The sequence below is a fragment of the Octopus bimaculoides genome, chromosome 3, assembly GCF_046866305.1.
Source record: "Octopus bimaculoides isolate indiv1 chromosome 3, ASM4686630v1, whole genome shotgun sequence".
Lineage (NCBI taxonomy): Eukaryota > Metazoa > Mollusca > Cephalopoda > Octopoda > Octopodidae > Octopus > Octopus bimaculoides.
This window is the reverse complement of record NC_142930.1, coordinates 108,796,448-108,820,428: the sequence shown is the minus strand read 5'-3', so window position 1 is coordinate 108,820,428 and position 23,981 is coordinate 108,796,448. Positions and strand designations below refer to the sequence as shown.

The 23,981-nt window shown below is 33.4% G+C and overlaps 1 protein-coding gene across 3 annotated transcripts in view; it reads left to right on the top strand.

The window, feature by feature from the left end:
* LOC106867600 (voltage-dependent calcium channel subunit alpha-2/delta-3) overlaps positions 1-23,981 on the top strand; it is a 669,388-nt gene that overhangs the window by 578,763 nt on the left and 66,644 nt on the right. For all 3 annotated transcript variants that reach the window (XM_089349471.1, XM_089349470.1, XM_089349472.1), the window contains 2 exons: positions 5,243-5,320; positions 23,874-23,935. In XM_089349471.1, coding sequence (XP_089205597.1) covers positions 5,243-5,320; positions 23,874-23,935 — 140 coding nt within the window. The remainder of the gene's footprint in view (positions 1-5,242; positions 5,321-23,873; positions 23,936-23,981) is intronic.

Genomic DNA, 23,981 nt, shown 5'->3' with positions numbered 1-23,981 from the left:
TAATTTCCTGGGTTTTTTCTTTCTATTTAGCATTGATTGCATGTTTTAAAAATCAATTTCAGTATGCTAATATATCATTTAGTCTTCTATGTTCTTCAGTGTTATTTCATAATATCTATACTCCACTATGCCATTCAATATTCTGTATTTATCCAGTATTGTCCTAGTTGCAGATATACAAAATCCTAGGAAACGACATTCCTGTTATGTTAAAAGAAAAATACACGCACATACATATTAACCACATTTATCATCATCCACAATATCGCCAATCTTTTTTTGAAATCAATGCTCTAGATCTAATGATAGTGTACCAATTGTGTTCCATCAATATTATCACTAAAAGTATCTTTGATAGCATTTTAAAATATTGCACTTGCTCTTATAATTCTATATGGAAGCTTAGTCTAAACAAAGAGAACTACCATAATGGTGACTCTGATCATACCCATTGCCTTAACCCCAATTTAATTATACACACATTTTAGATATTTGTATATAATAAAATATGAAATAAGTCAGCCATTTCATGTATTTCACTTGGTGTGTTAAATGGAGAAGAGAAATCAGTACATCTTTATTGACTTTTATTTTGTATTCTGGATCAGTTCAAAGTTCTTTAATATTCTTTCATATCACAACAAATGGGCAATGCCCTTTCACTCCTTTTAAGTAGATGTCAATTCTTTTGATACCAAGATTTGGTTTTATGGTAAAAACTTTCTGTTTTTACAAACTTGCTCAAGAATACAATGCACCACCCAGTCTAGGAATTGAAATCACAATCACTAGATCGCAAGTGTAACAGCCTAACCATTAAGCCATGCACCCTCACATATGTGTGTGTGTGTGTGGAAGGGTATGTTTATGTTTCCTTGTAAAACAGTTGTCACTGTCATACATGTGCTGTCACTCCTTTTCAATATTCTGTGAGAACAAGTTTGGCTACTGGGAAATATTACTTCATTTGGAAACAGGTGAAGGTTAGTGACAGGAAAGGCAGCCAACCATAGAAAATTTTCCTCAATAAATTTCGTCTGATACATACAAGTTTATATTGATGACAATGATGACAACAATGAAGATGATGTTATACTACAGTCTACTTTCAGTTTCCATCTACCAAATCCACTTACAAGGCTTTAGTTGGTTGGCCTGGAGCTGTACTAAAAGACATTTGTCTGATTTGCTCATAAAGACTCATACAGACCTGTCATTTTCATAGCTGGATGACTTTCCTAATGCCAATCACTTTACAGAAGGTACTTGGTGCATTTTCTTGTGATTCCCAACACTAGAGTACTGTAGACTGAGGAAGGGATCATAAGAGGGACCAATGACAACAAAAAGGTCAGAAATTGATAGTTGAGGGAGAGAGAGGGAGAGAGAGGGAGAGAGAGGGAGATAGGTGTATAAGTATAGTGGTTACTCAAAGTCGTAGGGCATGTACAGTTGCTTAGGTAACATATGAAGACCATAATGGAGGGAAAGAAAGAGAAAGAGAGAGAAATTCATCAGGAGGACCAAGATTGGTGAGAGAGTAAAAAAAGGCATGTGTATGTGTGTGTGTGTGTGTGTGTGTGCATTATGCTTTTACTTTTTTTACATGTTTCAGTCACTGGGCTGTGTCAATGCTGGGCACCATCTTGAAGGGTTTAAATAAATCAACCCCTTTCCATATTCTTTTTGTCTGTCTAGTACTTATTCTATCAGTTTCTTTTTTCTAAACCACTAAGTTTTGGGACATAAACCACCAAACGCTGGTTGTCAGGTGGTGAAGCTGAAAGACAAATATGACAACACAAACACATATACATACTTTTGCATGATATAGGTTTAGACAATGATGATGATGATGATGATGATGATGATGATGATGATGATGACAAAGATGCTTGATGGCTTCATAGTGTCCATTCAGTAAACAATGAAGCCATTTGACAATGTAGGATAAATTGCATTCCTACTTTCAAGATACCAGCACCATGAGAACAGCATGCTTTTTCACTGGAACCTAGCATGTTGATGGTGTTGATGTGTCTGAAAGGGAAATGAGAAAGTTACAGTTCGCTACATGCTATGTTACATTACACATTACATTGTCTTTTATTTACCGCTCACTAAACTCTGTACACAAATATTCAACACACACTGTATATTAGTAATTTTGGCTGCAAAACAAGTGTTCTGTATTTAGTTTAAGTATATATATATATATATATATATATATATATATATATATATATATATATATATACATATATATATATATACATATATATATATATACAAATATATATATATACATATATATATATATACATATATATATATACATATATATATACATGCATATATACATACATACATACATACATACACACACACATGCATACATACATACATATAAAAGATCTTATCTAGTCATGATTAGTAATATATATTTAATGAAACTTTCTAGTTTTTTCAATTAATTAGATTCTGCATTTAAATCAATAACATGATTTCTTAAAACCAATATATTGATTTCTAACTTTTAAAAAAAAAAAAACAATACTAATTGCTGTGAGGGAAGAGATAAAATCAACCTCAGTATATTGTTGGTACATGTATTATGGATTCTGGTGGAATGAATTTCAAATTTGACTTCAATGATTTTTAAACTCAGAACCAAACATCAAGGAACTAAATACAATAATGCATTGAGTCTGGCATTCCAATATCCATCATTTACATCACCTTCATTAATCAATAAATTGGTAAATTAATAGCTGATGGTAAGACATGACTGCTTTTCAAATCTGCACTTAATAGTAATTTTTAAAAGAGAAGAAAATAATAGTCATAATGTTAACAACATCATCAACAACAACAATAGTATTAATAATAATTTCTTTTGCTACAATATACGACGGATGAAAACTATCAAATTTTAATAATGACTTCTTTATTGACTACAGGGGTCCACCATAGAAAATAAATGAAGGTTTTATGTAAATTGTTATAAACAAGATAAGGGGTACACTACAGTAAAAATAGGCAGTAAAAATAGGCAACCCAAAACAGGCAACCCAACTACAGTAAAAATAGGCAACCCAGAACATATAGTCCAGATAACAGGACAGTGTACCAGAGAGAATCAAGACATTGTGGATGTGAAATGGGTATGGATGGTTATTGGTTTACTTTCACTTAGAGATTCTGAAAAGAAAAAGGCATGGAAGTGCTGCTATGAAAAGTTGTTAAATGTGGAGAATGCATGGAGAAAAGAGAGTCTTACCAGTGTGAATCCAACAGAAAGACCAGTTATTCTGGTGCCATGTAAAAGCACTGTTGTTGGTACCTGTGGTACCATATAAAAAGCAACCTGTACGCTTTGTATCAGGTTCCAGTTGTTTATTTTGGCAAGGTTTCTACAGCTGAATGCCCTTCCTAATGTGACAATATCACAGATGCTTTTTACATGGCACCAGCACCAGTGACTTTTTCATGACACTGCTTTTTCCAATTAATTTTTAAAACAAGAAAGACTTTATTAAACAGGTGTTTGGAACATTCAAAATAAGTATAGTCTCTGGTGGGTTGATATCAAAAGAGTTTAAACAAAAGGAAACTTATAAGATTGAAACCTCACTTGTGAAAAGTGGATTTTTTTGAAAAAAATTCCGTTATCTACATGAATACCTTAACAATTCAGATGGTTCCTGATGTCCAGTCGTTAAGTGAGAGATAAAGTTATTTAGAAATAGTTTTATAAATAGCCGTTATGTTTGCAACTACTGTAATGGCTATTCCAATATTGCCAAATTGGTTAGTTTTTAATTTTGCCAGTTATTTTACTAAGTGGTGTGATTATGTCCTGTAATTAAAATGACAGAACTAGACAATAAAAACTAGACAGAATGCACTACATTATTTTAAAATTGAGCTAGATTTATAGTTAGCCACTTGGTAATTGTTTTCAGGAGTAATGTTGTGTTAAACTATGTGTGATCTAGTTAGACATTATCTAAATTAATAGCACCAATCAGAAAGTTTTAAGATGAAAGAGTACTGGAGAGTATGTAAATAAAGTATTCACACACGACCTCATAATGCAAATTGAGTGATTGAATAAATAACCAAATGCTCATATACACATTGTTGAGGTACACTGAAGTGATTAAACTTTTAAAGCAATCATTTATCTTTTTATCATTTACTTGTTTTAGTCATTAGACTGCGACCAACAAACACTCGTTGTCAGGCAGTGAAGCTGGAAGACAAACGCGACAACACAAACATATGTACATATTTTTGCATAATATGGGTTTAGACAATGATGATGATGATGATGATGATGACGATGACGACGATGACGATGAAAAAGAAGTTGATGGTGTCATAGTGTTCATTTATTAGTCAAATGGATCATTATTTTTTTAAGCCTGGTACTTATTCTATCAGACTCTTTTGCCAAACCACTAAGTTACAGGGACATAAACACACCAGCACCAGTTGTCAATCTGTGCTGAGGGACAAACACACACACACATATGTGTATATATATGTATACAATATATGATGGGCTTCTTTCAGTTTCTGTCTACCAAATCCACTCTCAAGGTTTTGGTCAGCCCAAGGTTATAGTAGAAGACACTTGCCCAAAGTGCCACACAGTGGGACTGAACCTAGAACAATGCAGTTGGGAGGCAAGCATCTTATGACACCACCACACCTGTGCCTATTATTAGAGATGATCAAGTATCCATTTTTATAATTATAAACAAGCTATACATCATTAAAGTGTGATCATCAAGTGCAACTTTGCTAAGTGATGCATTGCTGCATTCCAATCTTATTAATTAATTAACTAATTAATTTCCATATTACAAGTTTATTTTTCTTAGATATGTTTAAAAGGTGATCTTTCAGAGTTGGTATATCAAAACTGAAACTATTTGTCCAGCAATTTCTTTAATTTGTCTTTCAGCTAAATCACTTACGTTTATGTATTTTTTGAGCATGTATGTATGTTTGTATATGTAAATATATGTATTTATACACACACACGCTATGTGAATACCTCAGCAGTATTACTTTGCTATGGCCATGTCATTTCAATTTTTCAGACTGTACCTATATATATCATTAAGATGAACTTAAAATTCTTTTTGTCTCTTTTGTTTATCTTCATTATGTTAGTTTTATTTCTTCATTTATTTCAATTCCTGTTAAAGTAGAACATTTTACTCTTTTACAGGTGAAGAATTTAGAGACTGCTATGAAAGACGGCCATCAGGGAAGCATATCCATGAATGTGGCTGTCCATAAAGATTTTGTAAGTAATAAACATTCTTCTTCTACCAAGAGTAATAAAATGTCTACAAACAAAAGATAAGCAATAAACCAGAACATTTCTCTTGAACTGTTGGGCTTTCTCCAGTACAGAAGCATAATTCTTGACAGTAGTATTTTCCATTTATCACCAAACAGTGTTTTTCAATATGACCCGGCAAATCTATGCCAAACAAATAGACGTTAAACCAATATTGGGGAAGAAGAAGGCTTCATTAGAATTCCTGAATACACATTTTTTGTAGATTCTAATTTTGGTAAACTTTTGTAGTTTGTTGGTCTTTTTTTTTTTAATCTTGAGACATTTTTAGGGTTATGAGAAGCTTTCACTTATCTCTATAACAAAGTAGACATTAGGGTTAGGAACATTGTTTCATAAGAAATTTAGAGTTACAAAGTAAGAAATTTTGATAAATGAGCATGCTACCTGAAAATGGTTCAGGTATATTAGAATCTGAGAATACCTGATTATTACTTACATTGGACTATGTATCGAGGAACTCATATTTGTTACCCTGTTAAAGCTTTAGCTTGGCATGACAACATTTAATCTAGATTGCATGACAAGAATTAACGGTTTTGTCATAAAATGCAATTTTCCATATAGCGACCATGAGAATGGTATCTGTCGCTCATACTCTATCAGAAATAAATTATTACATTAGCCAATTGAAGCGTTTTTCCAGTTGTAAATGACATTTATATGGAAAGAGGCTAGAATAAATTTCAGCTATTCCCACTGTTTATATTGGACATTTGGATGAAACTGCAGCTTCTGCCCCCCACCCCAATCCATTTCGTGTAATGATAAGAAGCTGTTTCAACTAAAATGTAATATGCTTTTATGATTCTCTGTGTAATGCCTTTTCATCTCAGCTTTCCAAACAATCATATTCATTTATCAACATTTCATCCTACACATCTTTTCATTTTAAAGAATAAGCTACTACTAACACGGTTACTACTTTATAATATCTAGTATTATATCTATCATTAGTATTATTACTACTATTTCATAATACTATTGTTTTATATTTCTTCATACTTTAAATGTTGCTTGTGTCATGAATATTTTGGCCAAACTGGTAAACTGCAATGATTACTATGATCATGTGTATTGGAACCTTCCCCTTTCATTCTTATTTGCTGTTGAGAAATAAACAGTTTACATATAAACTACCTCTCAAGATACTCTGGTTTAAAGTAAAAAGTCTAACTATCCTTCACTATCTTTGGAGATGTGGATAGGATTGGTATGACTTCATATTTTTTTCTTAGTGAACTATTCACCATCACCACCACCATCATCATCATCATCATCATCTTCATCGTTTTAACTTCTACTTTTCGATGCTCACATGGATTGGACAGAACTAGTTGATGCAGATTTTCTACATCCAGATACACTCCACCCCTGTCACTAACACTCATCTGTTTCCAAGTGAGGTCATTTTGCTCCATACCTGGACATGGTTTCACAGGAGATCGAAAACAAAGGACACCACTTGCATGACAGTAACACTCGTTTACAACAATCATACAATGTCAAGGCAAGAAGACACCAACTCATACACACAAAAGCACGCACATGCACACACACACACACACACACACACACACATACAAAACACACACACATACATACATACATACATACATACATACACACACACACATATACTATAGTCTTCTTTCAGTTTCTGTCTACCAAATCCACTCACAAGACTTTGTTCAAATTAGGGGCTATAGTAGAAGACACTTGCATAAAGTATCAAGCAATGGCACTAAACCCAGAACCAAGTGGTTATTACTGCACTACTCTTCGTGTTAAAATACCAATTCCTTGTAAATTTCATTTTCCCCTTTTTATCAATTCATTATACTGACATTATTAGTTCATAGATTTGTGTTCTTATCCTGTGATAGACTGATTGAAATAATCTGCTCAATGTTAGTCACACAATCCCAGTTAAAGGTCCTTGAAAGGTACTCAGCCACTTTGCCTCTGTCAGGCCCAATATTCAAAGGCTGATTTTTTTTTACATGCCACCAGTACAGGTGCACTTGCCTGGCAGGTCCTCTTAAGCAGAGTACATCGCCAAATATGTGTGTGCGTGTGTGTGTTATAAGCTTCTTTCAGATAAGGGTTAGTGTCGAGAAGGGCAACCACCTGTTAAAACAGTGACTCAGTAACACATTCATTCATCTAACTCTTGCTAGCATGGAAAAATGGATGTAAAATGAATGAACTACATACTATCAAACCATTCACAACAAACAAATGAGAGGACCTCTATGAGGTTTCTCAACCTACAAGAAATAGCAGCCAAATTTCTTATCACATTCTACTCTCTTAAAAAGAGAAGAAAATATGAATTCAGAATAATGTAGTCTTGGATGCATTATGCTTTAAATAAAAATGGGATGATCACTGCATGAATGTATTTAATCATAGGTTTTCAGAATCAGAACAGAGCTAGCCTGGGGCTAACTAACAACAACAACTGTAACACTCAAGCTTACAATGTGGTTTCTTGTTTTTTTTATTTATTTATTTCATGCATAAAACAAAAAACATACAATTAACTAGTTCTTGAAATATTTTTTTTTTAATGTGTTTGGAAGGGGCTCAATAATCTAAGTTAAATGAACATGAAACAATATTAGGTATGAACTTGCTCTAATTATTAGAGAGATCAGCATCAAATATTTAGCTATAAAAGACATAAAAATTATGAAAGTTTTCATCCAGGAAAAATACTTGAGAAAATTTTAGAAATAACAAAATAAAAAGAAAAAAGAAAATTAACATAATGTCTTGAAGTAATGTTTAGTTTTGTTGAAATATCACATATAAGGAAAAAGAAGGATAGGAAGAGATTATATAAGATAGATTTTTCTAAGCTACAGGCAACTGCAAAAGAAAAAAATAAACATGCGAAGTGTATTGAGAAAATGAAAAATAAATGAAAAATGCAAACCTGGAATGTTAGAAGAAAAAAAAATCTCTATTTTGATCATGCATCTGCTCAATGCAGTCATGTGACTAGCATTTTCTTTTGTTTTATTTTGTTTCTTTTCCTTTTTTTTTTTTTAGTCACACTTATAAAGTTTGCTTCTTCACTCCAAGCATAGCCGATAGAAATGTAAAGTAGAATTATGTGATGGTTTTATTGTTTTTTGGTTTGTTATTTATTACTTCTTTGCTAAAAATATATTTGAAACAAAAAAAAAACAAGATGACAGTATTTAAGTTGGCTAAAAATATTTTTCAGTATTATATTCAATGAATAATAATTTTCAAATTTAAAAAAAAATTATTTCATAAAACAAAACTAAAAAAAAAAAAACAGCTAGATTCATTTTTAAATCAAAATTAATAATGTTAATTATTTTAGAAACCAAATTATCAAATTATTTTAAATTTAGATCAATTTTAAACATTCCAAACCAAATATTCAGGTAATTTACTCCTTGAATTCTCTGAGTTTCTAGTAAAATCATTTATTTATTTATTAGTTTGTTTGTTTGTTTATTTCTTTGTTTTCTTTCAAAATTGATTCAATACCAACATTTTTGTTGCAAATATTTCTTCTCATTTACTTCCCATAGTCCCTTATCCTTGGAGAAGGCATTCAACTGTAAGGCATCTACTTCAATTACACATGCTCTGCTAATCTAAAATATTACTGCACCTGTAATGCAGATTAAATTATCCAACTTGAGTCTAGATTGTGTGCATCTGGTATGGTGGTAGCTGTAACTCTACTAAACAACTACTGTTAACATTTGCAAGCAGGAAAGAATGTGTGTGTGTGTGTGTGTGTGTGTGTGTGTGTGTGTGTGTGTGTGTGTGTGTGTGTGTGTGTGTGTGTGTGTGTATGTATGCTCGTATGTATATGCAACAGAAAAAACTATATTTTATATAAAATAACTGGAAGAGCTCACTATTTATTAAAACAATATTATTATGAGGAGAAATTACTCTCCTTGTTTGTCTCTCTTTTTCCTGGTATAACCTTTGGCATTGCTGCACCAACTTAGAATTTTATTTGCTTCAGTTATTGTTTGCAAGATTTAACCTGATATTCAATTGTCATCTGTTATATGATGTCTCCAAATAAAATATTTGTTTTCCCAAAACTATTTTTAATAATAATAATAATAATAATAATAATAATAATAATAATAATAATAATAATAATATAAAAAAGATTCATAAAACACAGGTAGAGAGCAGTTGCAGAATGCATGAAAAGGGGACACAAATATTAACCATTTCCTATGTGAGTGCAGTAAGCTGGCACAAGGTGGATATAAATGAAGACATGACAGTGTTGGTAAAAGAGTACATCAAGATGTTGACCAAGTTTATGGATATGAAGTGAGAACAAAGTAGTATGGACATGAGCCAGAGGTTGTTTTATTGAAGAGCAATTATAGGATTTTTAGGAATTTCTCCACAGAGACTGATGACATAAGTGAAACAAAGAGATCAGATATAATCGTAGAGGACAGAAAAAAAACCTATATCAGATCATAAATTTCGTAATTCCATTTGATAGTAGAGTGGATATCTAGGAAATTGAGAAAATTGAGAAATTCCAGGTACTAGCTGAAAATTGTTCCTGTGGTAGTTGGTGCACTCAGTACATTTTTAACATAGTTTCTATGGCTGGAAACCCTTCCTAATACCAAACACTATAGAGTTTGCTTTGGCATTAGTAAGACTAAAGAGCTCTCTTAGCTTTGCCTTGTTGCTTCTCAAATCGATTACCAGTCACCTTGAGTGTACTAAATGCATTTTGTGGTACCAGCACTGTTGGGATTACCTTACAGCTTACAAAGCGAAAACAAGAAACCCCATGATGGAAAGGAATAGATTTATTGTGAGAGAATGGTAATAGAGAGAATAAGAGAGGGAATAGTGTTGGTTTGGAGCATGAGGTGACAGACAAAAAGGAAGAGAAGAGTAGTGTCAAGAGTTAGTGTGAAAGAGAAGGGGTTACAGAATGGTAATGGCAATGAGGTGGTTTAAGTAGTTGGACCCTGTGATGGACTGGGTCAGCCTGTCTACCATGCTAATATGAATTGGAGAGTCCACCAGAGTCTGAGACAATTCTTGTTGGAGTTAGACAGGTGTACTGTTGAGAGAGAGTAGAGACATTGTTAGGAAAGGAGGTAATTGAAGGGAACGTGTAAGAGAGTTAGAGAGTACTAGGACAGAAGGAAATGTAGTGCTAGCCATGTTGTGGAGTTGTATCACTTCACCTATCCATAGGTTGGTCAAGAAGTGTGTGAAGGAAAGATGAGATGGTTGTGAGTAATTTGGGGAGAAGAGAAAGGTACTCCCCTCAGTCAAGTATCATAATTCAAGAAGGAGAAACAAGGATTAGTCAAGCATAGGTGGTGCATGAATCAAGTACTTTTCTCTTAGTTATGGTTGTCATGGTACAGTGAGTAGAACAGATAAGAGAGTACAGAATAAGCACTGCAGTTAGGAGAATAGGTTACACAGAAAGTTGTAACTTCTGCAGCACCTCATATCACCAGTTGATGCAATTCTCTGTCATCTCCTTCATCAGATATAACATCTTAAGATCATTTTTCACCACCTCATCTCAAGTCTTTTTCAGTCGCCCTCTTTCGTAAATACCATTCACTTTGAGTGCTTGGTACTTGCTTATGTAGATGCCATCTTTTATTCACATCACATGCCCATACCAACACATATTCCTCTCTTGCATGCTATGCCTGATTCTTCTTATACCCAGTGTGCCTCTCAGTTCATTTATACTGTTTTTCATATATCTGCCGAAGCATGTTCACCTCATTTTTTTCTAGCCTTTGCATGTCTCCTTCACTCAACATCCACATCTTGCATTGAGCAGCAATGCACTTCGTACACAAGCATCATATAATCTGTCCTTTATCTTGTAGGATAAGCCCTTTAATGCCAGCAGAGATAATAAGCTTCCTGAACTTAATTTACCTACAAAATTTACTTTTTGGATAACTCCTTAATACAATCCACATCTTTTTGAAAATTATGTGCAACTTCTAATGAAAATAATCTGGTAACTGTGAAAGGAATCCTCTATGTGGTCACTCAGCTCGTTAGAAAAAGCATTTAAACTTTCCTCAAACCATGCAGCTTGTCATTAAAAAAAAATGGAATAGACACATTAGATAATGCAGCATTATGCAAAAATATGGGATGTGTGATGCTGGAATACCTAGTTTGATCAGAGATCATCTGATCAGGTCTGACCTTACAGTCAGCAACTACCACAATTACACTGTGTTGCATGCCTAGCCTAGAAGTAATAACTTTGTAAGTGATTGTGTAACTGGCTCCTGAGCATTGGACAAAATACTTTGCAGTATATCTCCCAGCAATTCACATTCTGAGTTCATATGTCAACTTTGCCTTTCATCTCTCTGGGTTCAATAAAATAAATCACCAATCAAGTACAGAAGTCAGAGTAATCAACTAACCCCTCCTCTTGAAATTTCAGTCCTTCTGCCTAAACAAATATGAGATCTCACAATAATAAGGGTTTCTCACTGAGGCTCAAGACAGGAAGAGCTGTTTATATCAACTGCTAGTACTTGATAGGGACTTATTCCATCAACCCAAGAAGGATAAAAAGCAAAGTTGATGCCAGCAAAATTTGAACTCTGAATGTAAAATTTCAAAACTAAATACTATGAGCCATTTTTTTCTGATGCTCTACTGATTCTGCCAAATTCACTTCCCTAGACCTATTGGTAATAATAGCTTCAAATTTTAGCACAAGGCCAGAAAGTTCAGGGGGAAGGGTAAGTTAATTACATCAATCCTAGTGCTCTACAGGTACTCAATTTTTCAACCCCAAAAGGATGAAGGACAAAGTCAACCTCAGTGGAATTTGAACTCAGAACTTAAAGAGACAAAATGCTGCTAAACATTTTGCCTGGCTTGCTAACGATTCTGCCAGCTCACTGCCTTCTGCCTAAAACCTTGTGGTAATAATAACTATATAACAGACATTGCATTATATATCATTAGAAACCTATCAGCTATCACCATACAACCTACCTATCTACCTGTCTACAAAGAGGTTGGTCAGATGCCAACACAGACATTAATACTAGTTTAATGTTCATGTTGTTATGGTGACATAATATTCCCTGTGTGGTGTGAGTAATTATCAACAACAAGAGGAATTATTCTCATTTATATTCGTTAAGTATTGGATCAAATGAATCAATTGGAGATTATAGTTAATTTATCACAGCAAACTGGTATATCATGTTATTGGGCTTCATTTAGCACGGTCGTTTTGTAAATACTACATTAGAATCTGTGATAATTAGTAGATATTATTACTGAAATCAATCTTCAAGTTGTTGACGGTGGACACTAATACCCTGTCTAGATGTGAATATTGCTTTCGAGTATCTTTAATGAAGCGATTTAATGGTGATAAGGTTTGTCTTTTTCCTTCCCACCAGGACCTGAACGAAATAAACTTACCTCTTCTCAAATACACACACACAAACACACACACACACACATTCACACAATCATCATTATCAACATCTATTATTATCTTTTACTTGTTTCAGTCATTAGACTGTGGTCATGCTGGGGCACCACCTTGAATTTTTAGTCAAATGAATGAATCAACCCTAGTACTTCTTTTTTAAGCCCGGTACTTATTCTATCAGTCTCTATACCAAACTGCTAAGTTATGGGGACATAAACATACTGACGCCAGTTGTCAAGCAGTATATATATATATATATATATATATATATATATATACGGTGGCTTCTTTCAGTTTCCATCTACCAAATCTCCTCACAAGGCTTTGGTTAGCCCAAGGCCAGAGTAGTAGGCACTTTTTCTAGGTGCCACGTAGAGAGACTGAACCCAGTACCATGTGATTGGGAAACAAGCTTCTTATGTTTTTATTTTATCATCTTTCATCTCTTACCTGTTTCAGTCATTAGACTGCGGCCATGCTGGGGCACCACCTTGAAGAATTTTTAATCAACTGAATTGACCCCATCACTTTTTTTTTGTTTTGTTAAACCTGGTACTTATTCTATCAGTGTCCTTTGTCAAACTGCTGAGTTACAGTGACATAAAGACACCAACACTAGTTCTCAGCTGGTGGTGGGGGACAGACACAGACACAAGCACATTCATACACACACACACACACACACAAATATATGACGGACTTCTTTCAGTTTTCATCTATCAAATCCACTCACAAAACTTTGGTCAGCCTAATGCTATTGTAGAAGACACTTGCCTAAGGTGCCATGCAGAGGGACTGAGCCTGGAACTGTGTGGTTGAGGAACAAGCTCCTTACCACACAGCCACACCCATCCCTCAACACTTGTTCTTCATAATTTTCATGCTCTCACTTATCCCCTATCCCTTACTCTTTTATACACCCTTGCAATCTCTTCCCATCCACTCTTCCCGTTTCTCTTGTCCCCACATGCAACTACTCACCTCATGCCTTGAGGGTCTGCCCTGACACCTCACCTTTACTATTTTATCTCTCTTCCCAGCTTCACCCTGGTCACTCATAACCTCTCTTCTAAAATTTGAGTAACCATGTGGATCCTCTACAGCAAGAAACCTATTCTGTTCTGGCCTTTTCTCTTACACTTTAACCAGTCGAGTGGGTTGGTTGGTTGGCTGGTTGGATGGTTGGTTGGTTGGTTCATTAGTTGTGGTCTCAGGTTCAATCCCGCTATGCAGCACTTTGGAGAAGTGTCTTCTGCTTTAATCTTCAGGCCAACCAACACCTTGTAAGTGGATTTGGTAGACTGAAACCAAAAGAAGCCTCTTACATGTGTGTGTGTGTGTGTGTGTGTGTGTGTGCGCACACGTACATGTGCACCGTGTGTGCATGTGCATGTTTCTTGACATCATGCAATGCTTGAAAATGAGCATCATTATCATTCAACCAATGATGTCCATTTCTAATCTTTCACGAAAAAGATATCTGGCCATGGGGAAGTACTTACATTACTTAGAAACAGGTGAAGGGTGATGACAAGAACGGCATCCAACCATAGAAAGTCTGCCTCAATAATTTCCATCCAACCCATGCTAGGGTAGAAGAGTCGATGTTGAATGATGGTATGTATGTATGCATATGTGTATGAATGTATGTACGTATGTATGTCATTATTCAATTTTATTTCAAGATTTCTTGCCAATAGAAAAAGTATCAGTTTCTAACCTAGATCCAAGGCTCCTTCATTAAAATTTCAACATCATCAACAGGATATTTTTGTTGTATTTGTGTATAAGTGCAGTATTTGGAATCACTGCATGTGCAGAATTGTATGTTTTGTTTTATGTATGTATTCTCATGAATATAATTGCATGTCTAGATATGTATGTAAATGTATGTCTGAATGAATGATATATACATCAGAATAATTGCAAAACCAAATGTTGATAGTTTGAATGCGTTTCAAAATATTTTGAAATGTTGATTAACATGGGTATTATTATGTAACAGTTATCTTAGATAACTTCTTGAATTGTTTGCACTAAATACATTCGAAATACCAATATTTAGTTTTGTGATTATTCCAAAATAGCACAATTCATATTTGCAACAATTTGGCCTCTCCTTGCTCAGATAGTATGATTATAAAGCAGCAATATAAGAATGAAAGGTTAAACTGAACACTGGTAAAGGGTATACAATCAAAGGATGCTACTGAGTATATGTGTGAGTGTATGTGTGTGTGTACAAGAGAGACAGACAGATAGGCACCCACATATTATATTATATTTAGCATAAATGGAAACCTGAATAATGTCAATTGGCAATGGTTGAATTTATGTTGCCATTTGGTAAGCTGACCTTTAAAATATAATTTCTTGACCAAAATTCTCTTCGCTGATTTTAAAAATAAATACATGAGGACTTTAATTGAAATCTGGCAAAATTCGTTTCTGTTACTTACCTGCAATAAATACCAAGCTAATTTTATTTGTTTATCTTCTGGAAAAGAGACAAGAATTTTGCTTTAATTATTTCGTTTTAGTCTATGTCAAAACTAATCTGTATATACTTGCTTTATATTCTAAATGATAAAAATAAGATTAAATACATATATATTAATTTTTACAAAAAAAATATTGACAGTGACTTCAAAGTTTCAGTTTACTGCTCATAATAGTTAGTAAAATGAAACTTTGAAGTCACTGTCAGCCTTTTCCTTGTAGAAGCTAATACATTTGTGTGATACTAAAAATATTGAGTGATCCTTCAATTTCATGTTAAATTGATTTTATATATCACTTTACATATAAACAATCATTAATACATATGAATACATATATACATACATATATATGTGAGTGTGTGTATAAAATGAATGGTTTATACCAGGTAGCTTACTGGTGAGGTATGGTCACTTTTACAGTGTTTGTTACGTATATGGAAACAAATGTCATAATTAATAAAAATTCTTATATCTTCCATCTTCTGCCTTTCATTTACCATATACGTATTTGAGACTAACTCTCAGATCCCTAAATAATTAGTTGTAAGCTCCAATACTTGCATAGATGTTTATCTTTTGTCTCATACAAAGATATTTAATTCTATTTCACGCAGTTGACCTTACTGTTCTTTTATTCTTTTACTGATCCCAATCATTGAACTACTGGTTCCATTCTAGAGCTTTGTTTTTGTAATTGACATTAAGAAATAGCTATGATTTTTATACAAATATCTTCTCAACAATTTCCTAGCTCTTTATTTTGAGTATGCTGTGTATCTCATCTTCTTAATACTATATAAACTAATATTAAACACCTGCTTTATGAACTCCTGAAACTCGTTAAATGATTGATTCGATTTAAAGTTTTGCATAGTCAAATATCAAGTTTCTCTTCTGGAAAATCTAAATGCACTTATTGTTGCTTTTAGGTAGGATCTTGGAGGAAACTGCAGTGAAAAGAAAATAATTAGAGCTGTCTCAATATCTCTCTAACTTATACTAAAGCCATTTGCAGAACACCTATTGATATTTAACATTGTTAAGTTCATTATTTACTACCTTTTACTTTATGGCTTGATAAACTTCCTAATTCAAACAATGCTAAGCATAAGTGAAAACTGTCACAATATTTTCTGAAAGAGTTGGCAGAATTAAGTGGAAGATTGTAAATGCAATCACACTGTATGATTTCTACAAGACCTCTGGATATGATGTCACCAAGGGAAATTACTTGACATCACTCTCCAGTGTGTCATGTTCTCATTAGCTTTTGCGATATTTCACCGTAAAATGAGGTTATTGATGTTGCTTGCATGTATAATGGAGATTAACCTCAATACAAAGTGGTTCTGTTCAGAGAGAAATAAAGAGTCTATCTATGCTACAGTTTTATGTAATCTTAGGAATAAGAGATCTACATTATAAAACCTTCAAATCACTCAAGATATAAGTTACTCTATTCTAATGCTAATTATCTCTTTAGCAATAATGGGATCTTCACCTATGGGGAGGTGGATGTTTCAAATAATACTGAATGGATGAAAAATTTGTGACACACCAAAATTAGAGATAATCAAAAGCTTAGACTGATTTCTAGCATGCTTCTTATGATTGTTTTAAAATTGTTTTTATTTTAATAGAGTGAGACTACATTTTGTAATTCTATTATTTGATATCTTGCAAATAAAAAGAAGAATATTTGCATTCGAAAAGAGAGAAAAAAAAAGAAATTATAAAGTCAGGCAATTGAAGTGTAGATATATTTAAAAATGAAAATGTATTTATTCTTAGAAGATAAGCATAATGATGCTTAAAGATCAAATATTAGTTACATAGAAATCATATTCAATAAGAGCAGATAAAAAAAAAACAAATATTATTAGAAGCAAAGTTTAACAGATAATAACATCAGATATTCAAAAATATTCATCAGCAAGCAGACGAATCTCAACTCTCTAAGAATTAACTGTTCCAAAATAATTACTAAATACTAAAGTTGCTATGCTTGATATCAGTTTTACATTGGTGCCATTGTCAAAGACAGTAAAATGTGTCAGACAGAGAAGAAAATTTACAGTAAAAATGTCAAAGAAGAAATTTAATAATAGTGTTAGATAGTAAACTATTTCTGGCAGTAATTGAACTCTCATTTATTTTTTTTCTGAACCATATTCAATCAATAGTTGACATTTTTACTGATATGTGTATCGCTATTTACTACATTTATTAAATCATTTGCATTCTGAAAATGGCTGAGGCATTTACTTTCAAACTGTGTCTTCGTCTTTGATATCTCATGAAACACTCAGAAAATTTTAAAATCAAGAAAGTTGTGCTCATATTATTACTAGGGATTCTTTTTGAAAAGAAAAAAGGCATGCTTTTTCATGTAGCTTAGTTTAGTATTGACTTTCAGTAAGAGAGTACATGTACTTCAAACATTTCTTCCTGATCTGTTAAAAATGTCAATTGTTTAGTTTTTCTTATATGATTGATCAGCTTCGACATTAGCTCACAACCAGTTAACAGTTATTATCAAAAGTGCCCAGAAAAAGTGAAGCTCCAAAACCATGAAATACCCTGCCAATAGGTATTTAAAAATTACAAACTTCAAAAGTACACTGAAACATTCCAGAACATTATTTTTCAAACCAGATATAATGTGTTCATAATGTTTTGTACTATTGAAACGTGTCACCTTTTACATTGGTTATCAGAACAGTATTAGCATTGCCATCATTTACAATTGACAGTTGCAAAAACAAAAATAATAAAGCAATCAACATTAATGAGCTTTAGGATACATTTTCTCATTACAAGTCTTGTATTTTTTTGGTTACAAAATTTCTTTGATGTATTTGACTTTACATATCACAACCTTCAACTGAATCTAACATCTTGAAATACTGTTGTCAATACAATGAAGATAACTTGTTCCCTGCTATTACTGTATTCATGCTAAAATATGCTTCCTTTGAGTCAATTAATTTTTAAGATAATGAAGAAATTATTAGAATAACTTTATCATTATTGAGCTGTTTGGGATGCAAGTATACATATATTTTCATGGTAGATTTTTATTTAGGTCACTTTAAAACAAGGAATATATTTATTAGAACCAAAGGTGGTTTGAAGTGGGTTAGTATTAAAAAGGTTATCAATATCTAAGTTCAAAGTTTTTTCATGAACTCAGAATTTTAATCATTTCTCATCTTAATATCTACAGCTCAATTAGGCAATGAGCTGCTGGCAGAATCATTAGCATACTGAACAAAATGCTTAGCAGCATTTCATCTGTCTTTTATGTTCTTAGTTCAAATTCTGCCAAGGTCAACTTTACCTTTCATCTTTGTAGGCTTGATGAAATAAGTACCAGTTGTGCACTGGGGGCCAACATAATCAACTAAACCCCTATCCCTAAATTCCATGCATTGTGCCCGTAGTAAAAAGGAATATTTACAGCACAATTCATACAATTCCATAAATTTAAAATGAATTTTTTAAATGTATGTCTCCCATAGTTTTGAAATAGTTTGTCACCCCCTTCCAACACTTTGTATGTACTTTGGTCTCTTATAATACAAGGTAAATTTCATTTTAAAATTGTCCTTTAATCTTTTCTATTAAACCTGTGTTTAGCATTGTTGTCCAGTTGCCTTAGTGAACTTTTTTCTGGAAACTCCTCATACAAACAGATATCTCAATTTGAACACTATATTATTTGATATTGTATTCATATTGGCACCAATATATAAGGCCAATATATAAGGATGGTTGCATTTCATTTACAAATATCAGTCTCAGCTAGTTTAATGATTTATTTGTGTGTGTGTGTTGTGTGTGTGTGTGCATTTGTACACACACACACATACGTTATAATTTTGCTTTGCCATAAGCAAAACATATAAACATTTATTAGAACTTAATATATTTATATGCCTCTATACTCAGCCATAAAATGTCAGCATTATAAAATGGTAAACTTCCTTTCTGAATGTACATACAGACAGCTGCAAAGTATAGAGTTATATTTTGGACACCAGAAGAATTTAGATACTTCAAGAGAGCATGAAATAATTATCTTTTTGTAATGATGTGTCTTGAATCACATAAAGCTATAAATGGTAACATGTAAATATTGGGTTAAAAAACCCTTTTGGATAGAATAAGTCAAAGGCTTCCAATAGGATTTGGACCCACATCTTTTGTAAACATGACAGATGTCCTATCATTGGACCAAAACAGTCCTTCAAATTTCTTTATCTGTTTTAGAAACATTATTCTTACCAGAAATAATTGTATGTTGTCAGTGTCATAAGAATTATAAAATTTGAGAGAACATGAAATAATTCTTTTTTGGAATGTTAGATCTCAAAGCAGATGAAGGTTCAGATCTCACAGGCATCCTTTGATGATTTCTGTCCAAAGGGTTTTGTTTAATCCAATATTTGCACACTGCTATTTATAACTTTATCTGCTTTGAGACCCACCATTCCAAAAATCATTGCAAGATCAGTCTGCCTCATGAAAAAAAAAACTGTGTATAACATGAGATCTCTCAGATGTAGAAATTCATAGATTCTGAAGAAACCTTGAGAGTATAATGCGTTACCTATTGTTTAGTAATGACTGACTCATAATTAATTCATCAGCTTACAGCTGATGAATTGATTATATAATTTGTTTTCTTTTATTTATTCATATGTATGTATACACACTCACACACATACATGCACACACATGCTCATATATATGTGGTAAAAAAAACAAGAATGAACAATTCAAATTTTTGCTACACATATCATCATAGAGTGGCCATTAATTCAATAATGCATGATATTACATATTACATAACTTTACTATATTGCCTACTGAAATGGTGTTGGTATGTAATAATGTAAATTTATGTAACATCATGTAATACTATGCATTACTAAATAAATGACTGTGCTTTGGAAACACATGTAGCAAAATTTTGACTTGTCCTGTCTTGATTTTTTTACTCAATTTTACACTGCATATGTGCAGTATCTTGTTGCTGCGTAAATGGATTTACAGGACACCCAATAGTTTCACATCGCACTGGTTATTATATTGAATAGTTGATTGATTGGGAGTATTTATGTATTCCTCCTGAATATCATGTTAGCCTTATATGTGTTGGGATGCTACCAAGGAAATTGCTAGGACCATTTAGCTCCACACCACTCAATGTATATATACAAATGGATACATAAATAGATAGATAGATGGATAGATAAATACATTGATAGATAGATAGACAGACAGACTGTCATTATTGTTTTCATGTTCACTTTTCCATGCTTGCATGGGTTTGGCCAGATGCATTTGCTGTTGCCAAACCTTACCTGTTACTAATCAAGATAATATCTCCCCATGTTTGGTTATGCTTTCATAGAAAATTGGAAATAAGCCACTTATATGACGGTGACACTTGTTAAGACTATAATGCAATGTCAAGAGTGGACCCTCTAGGTACAAGACAATTAGAAGTGAATGGTGACAATAAGAAGTATAAGCTTCTTATGGGGACAGAATGGGGGCAGAATAAGAAGTGGGTTGAGATTTTGAAAGTAGAATAGGAGATAGTCAGAGAAATGGAATGGTTGAGGGGTTGAACTTAATGAATGATGAATAAATATTGAGTAATGGCTGTGCAGTAGGAAGCTTGCTTCCCAACCACAGGGTTCTGGGTTCAGTTCCACTGTATGGCACCTTGGGTAAGTGTCTTCAACTGTAGCCTTGGGCTGACCAAAGCCTTGTGAGTGGATTTGGTAGACCTAAGCTGAAAGAAACCCATCATACATACGAAGGTCAGTCAAAAAGTAATGCCATTTTGTTTAGGACAGGTATAATTACCAACACAGGAACATGTATCATACATCAAAATGAAGCTGGTCTTCTGTGGATCACATCCCTACTTCTCAACATAGTCACCGTTTTTCTCAATAGCAATGTTCCACCTTTGAATGAGAGCATATATCCCTGCCCCGTAAATTTCTGTTGACCGTTCTTTGAGCCACTTCTTCACTATAGTTTTCACTTCCTCGTCACTGGAATAATGTTTGCTTCTCAAACTCTCTTTCATGGGGCCAAAGAGATGATAGTCTAGTGACGAGGAAGTGAAAACTGTAGTGAAGAAGTGGCTCAAAGAACAGTCAACAGAACTTTACGGGGCAGAGATACATGCTCTCATTCGAAGGTGGAACATTGCTATTGAGAGAAACGGTGACTATGCTGAGTAGTAGGGATGTGATCCACAGAGGACCAGCTTCATTTTGATGTATGATACATGTTCCTGTGTTGGTAATTATACCTGTCCTAAACAAAATGGCATTACTTTTTGACTCACCCTTGTATATATGTGTGTGTGTGTCTGTGTGTCTGTGTCTTTGTGTCTGTGTTTGTCCCATCACCATTGCTTGACAACCAGTATTCATGTGTTTACATCCCCGTAACTTAGTAGTTCAGCAAAAGTGTCTGATAGATTAAGTACCAGGCTTTAAAAAGAAAAAGTTGGTTATTGGACTAAAACTCTTTGAGTTGGTGCCCCAGCATGGTTGCAGTCTAATGTTTAAAAAAAAAGAATAAATTTGTTGGAGGGAAGATAGATAAGAGTAGGTAATAACTGTAAAGACTGAGTAGATGTGGCTGAGGAGTGGATGCTGTTGGACAAGTGGTTGGAGTGGTCAGTGATACAAATGGTTTGGAGAGGTAACAGGAGTAGGAGATGACTGACAGAAAGGGGTGAGAAGATTAGTAATAACAACACAATAGACAGGGAAAAGATGAGAGAAAAAGTGATGGTATGTGGGTGGATTGTGTGTGTGTGTGTGTGTGTGTGTGTGTGTGTGTGTGTGTGTGTGTGAGAGAGAGAGAGAGAGAGAGAAAATTTGGGCCTTAGAGAGAGAATTGATCAAGGATGGTCTTTGCTCACAACTTTTCAATACAGAACTTTCAACTTTAACAGGAAAATCCTGCAGCTTTTTATTGCTAATAACTTAATGTAACTTCTCGTTGCTCAATAAAAGAACAAAAAATAAATGACCTGACTGCTTTAGAAAGATATTTGAAACTTAGAAATCAATTGACTAGAACTAAAAAAGCTCTCTCGACCAGTTTAGGATTTCATGCTTCACCAACCACAAGTGATATTGGTCAGCATACAAGAAATAATTTAATATTATGTTTTAGTAGCATGGCTAGTGGGGGCACAAGAGAATTAGTTGTATTTCAGGCAGGCATACACTTCCATTTCATACAGTTGAAGTACACAAATGCAGTACACAGTTCTTCCAATCAATATCCAGCAACAGTAGTCAATAGGAATGGATAAACTTTTAGTCTGAGAGCATGATTAGTACTGAAACTATTTGAATATGTAAGTCAGGAGGAGAAATTATGAGACACATGCCACCCTCTGAGAGTTGAAAAATTAACAAAAGCTTAATATTAGTTCCAACATCTGTTAGGCACTTTTGCATCCAAAACTACAATAGCATAATGGATATTTTTGTTCTTTTGTTGTTTTTCAGTGTGTGTGTGTTTGTGTGTAATAAGAAGGATACATGATGCATATACATATATGTTAAAAAGCACACAATGCATGGCTATATTAACAAATACATGATTTCTGATATGCATACATGTATGTATGAGACGCGTGTTGTGTGTGTGTGTGTGTGTGTGCATGTGTGTGTGTAGATAAATAGATGTGAGTTGTGTGTATATATATATACGTACATGTTCATGTGCATGAATAATTGTGTATATAATGTGTGTACATGTGTATATAAGTGTATGTGTGTGTGTATTTATATATATGGCAGTATATGTATGCATATGCATGTGTGTGTATATATATATATATATATAGAGAGAGAGAGAGAGAGAGAGAGAGAGAGAGAGAGATAGATAGATAGATATATATATATATATATATATATATATATAGATAGATAGATAGATAGATAGATACATATACATATATGCATAGATAAATATATATTATACATAGATGCATGTATATACATATATATATATACATGTATGTATATATATATATATATATATATATATATATATATATATATATATTCATATATATATGTATATACATATCTATAAATGTGTGTGTGTGTACACATACATATATATATATGTACACACATATATGTACATATACATAAATATACACACAATTCACATGCACATATACACGCATACAGACACACACACAAACACACACACACACACATACACACACGTATCATTGTATATTTGTTAGAAACCAGCTTCTTCTTCAGAGGAATAATTAAAAACAGAAGAGAACACACACACACGCATGTACACATACCTACATACACATATACACACACACACATGCATATACACATACCTACATACACATATACACAAACACTTACATACATGCTTATGTGTGTATGTTATGCTAATACATTGTTTTTGCTGACTTTTGCAGATTCGGGTTTCTAAAAGACGTTACCACTACTACTATAACAATATAGCTGGATTTCCTTTCAGGTAAGATCTCTCTCTCTCTCTCTCTCTAATTGTCTTTCTTCTTCTT